This window comes from Procambarus clarkii, chromosome 27, assembly GCF_040958095.1.
Source record: "Procambarus clarkii isolate CNS0578487 chromosome 27, FALCON_Pclarkii_2.0, whole genome shotgun sequence".
Classification (NCBI taxonomy): domain Eukaryota; kingdom Metazoa; phylum Arthropoda; class Malacostraca; order Decapoda; family Cambaridae; genus Procambarus; species Procambarus clarkii.
This window is the reverse complement of record NC_091176.1, coordinates 12,144,125-12,146,495: the sequence shown is the minus strand read 5'-3', so window position 1 is coordinate 12,146,495 and position 2,371 is coordinate 12,144,125. Positions and strand designations below refer to the sequence as shown.

Genomic DNA, 2,371 nt, shown 5'->3' with positions numbered 1-2,371 from the left:
TATATATATATATATATATATATATATATATATATATATATATATATATATATATATATATATATAATAATCATTTTTTGTCCAAGGTTGGAGGCCAGGTGCTTTGAGTTAACCTCACCCAACTTTGTAGGGGAAATGGTCTGGGGTGCAGGACGGCCATAGGCTGGTAGGGTTTACCAGAATTCAAGAGGGAACAGCGTGTCCGTCACAGACTGACCCCCACGACGGATTTATGCACTTCTTGCCAACTGTGCTTGGCTAAATATTAACAAAAACAACAAAATTTATCATTATGCACTAAAATCAGGAAAATTAACAGAAATATTTTATTCATCTTACTATAACCATAAAGGGCAAGAGTTCATAAGTTTAAATCGAGCCTCCACAATCCTAGGTAAAATATTTTCCTAGAACCAGCAAAATTACTGTAATTATAATTATTTGTATTATTATTTTTTGTATTATTAAGAGGTTAGTGAAGCACTTTAGAGAGCATCGTGGTGTCCTGTTAAGCGCCCTCGGTAATGTACCTATTCTGATATTCCTGTGATTATTCTTGGAGAGCAATATATATTAAACATTCTAGACGTACATCGTGCATTACTTTGGAGTTGAGAAGCTGTTAAGCTGGGCGCTGGAGCCCGACTCCTGCAGTACAAAGAGGCCGCCTCCTGACGCCCCTCCCACAAGCCTCTTGGCCCCGCCTCTCCACCAATCACCTTCCTCTCCCTCGCTGGCCGGGTATAAATGCTCAGAAATAGAGTTCTTTTTTTCATACTCCCTCTAACTGACGTTGGTGGTGTGCTCGAAGTAACAAAGGCTCTGGGAACTGGTTATTTTTTTCAAGTGGTGAAAATGGCGGTGATATCTGTTCGTGACCCAATGTCAGCAGCTCTCACGCCGCCAACTACACCCACCAGCACACAGGACCTCCACTTCCCGCGGAAGATGTCATCCCCAGTGACCACTAGTGCGACAACCTTTAGTCCTGGATTGTCGGCGTTTAGTCCTTTGGCAACTCAAGTGCCAAGCCGGGCACACACGAGGGCGCCATTCCTGCCCCATGTGCCTGTAGCGTCTAGTGTCACTGACATGGATCCTCATCTCTCAAGAGTCTTCCACACTTACGGGGTTCTGTCATTTAGTGCCTTTCCCTGGGCCGCGATGACTGCTGGCGCTGATCAGTTTAACCAGCTTCTGCTGTCAGCGGGCGGAAGACTGACACGCCCAAAGAAGCGATACATCTGCAAGTATTGTCAACGGGAGTTTACCAAGAGTTACAACCTTATGATCCACGAGAGAACACACACGGACGAGCGGCCCTTCCCTTGCGACATCTGCGACAAGGCCTTCAGGAGACAAGACCACCTCCGCGACCACAAGTACATCCACAGCAAGGACAAGCCCTTCAAGTGTGAAGTGTGTGGCAAGGGCTTCTGCCAGGCGCGCACGCTGGCCGTCCACGAGAGCGGCCACACAGACGCCGAGCGATGCGAGGCAGCGACATCGAAATCCAGTACAAATACCATCGAACGTACCTCCACAGTATCTGTCATACTCGTGGGCGAGGAGGATATCGACGTGGAGGCACTGGGAGGCATGATAATACACCAACCACAGATATCAACCATCCAAAGGACCCATCAAGACACTCCAGACCAGCCACAGAGACCAGCCTTCCCAAGAGCACGCCATGAGGACACCCCAGAGCAGCCACAGAGACCAGCCTTCACAAGAGCACACCAGGGGGACACCCCAAACCAGCCACAGAGACCAGCCTTCCCAAGAGCACACCAGGAGGACACCCCAGACCAGCCAAAGAGACCAGCCTTCCCAAGAGCACACCAGGGGGACACCCCAGACCAGCCACAGAGACCAACCTTCCCAAGGACCCCACAGAGGGACACCCCAGACCAGCTACAGAGACCAGCCTTCCCGAGGACCCCACAGAGGCACGCCACAGCTCACCAGCATCTGGCACCACAACGGAAAGGCTTTACAATCGTCGACCTATTGAGTTAACACGTGACCACGTCTTCAGGTACCGACCCAACGTCCACCACCTCCCTCTTGTCCACTCTTCACGTGCATTCTGCTCTATCAACTTCGCTAGAGCTTTTAATATAAATATTGTGTAAATAAAATTATTATCTTCACTTATTAGAACACAATAAATAAACTACTTTAGCGCGTGTTTAAATCAATTCCATGTAACAAATCTGGTACAATATGAACACTACTTGAATAACTGATGAATAAAAAGAATTAAATTATTGCTAAAATTTAAATGTTTCTGAGCATATTAAGAGAGTTAATGACCTATAATAATATAACTGGCAATAATCACCTTTTAACATTTGGCAAATAATAT

The 2,371-nt window shown here is 46.7% G+C and overlaps 1 protein-coding gene across 1 annotated transcript; it reads left to right on the top strand.

The window, feature by feature from the left end:
* Positions 1-735: 735 nt before the first annotated feature.
* On the top strand, positions 736-2,134 carry LOC123749550 (uncharacterized). The gene has a single exon (XM_069332064.1). The coding sequence runs from the start codon at positions 748-750 to the stop codon at positions 2,020-2,022; it is 1,275 nt and encodes a 424-aa protein (XP_069188165.1). The 5' UTR covers positions 736-747; the 3' UTR covers positions 2,023-2,134.
* The last annotated feature ends 237 nt before the right edge of the window (positions 2,135-2,371 follow it).

Coding starts and splice junctions, on each gene's coding strand:
- LOC123749550 (XM_069332064.1), top strand. CDS start 748: ATGCTCAGAAATAGAGTTCTTTTTTTCATACTCCCTCTAACTGACGTT.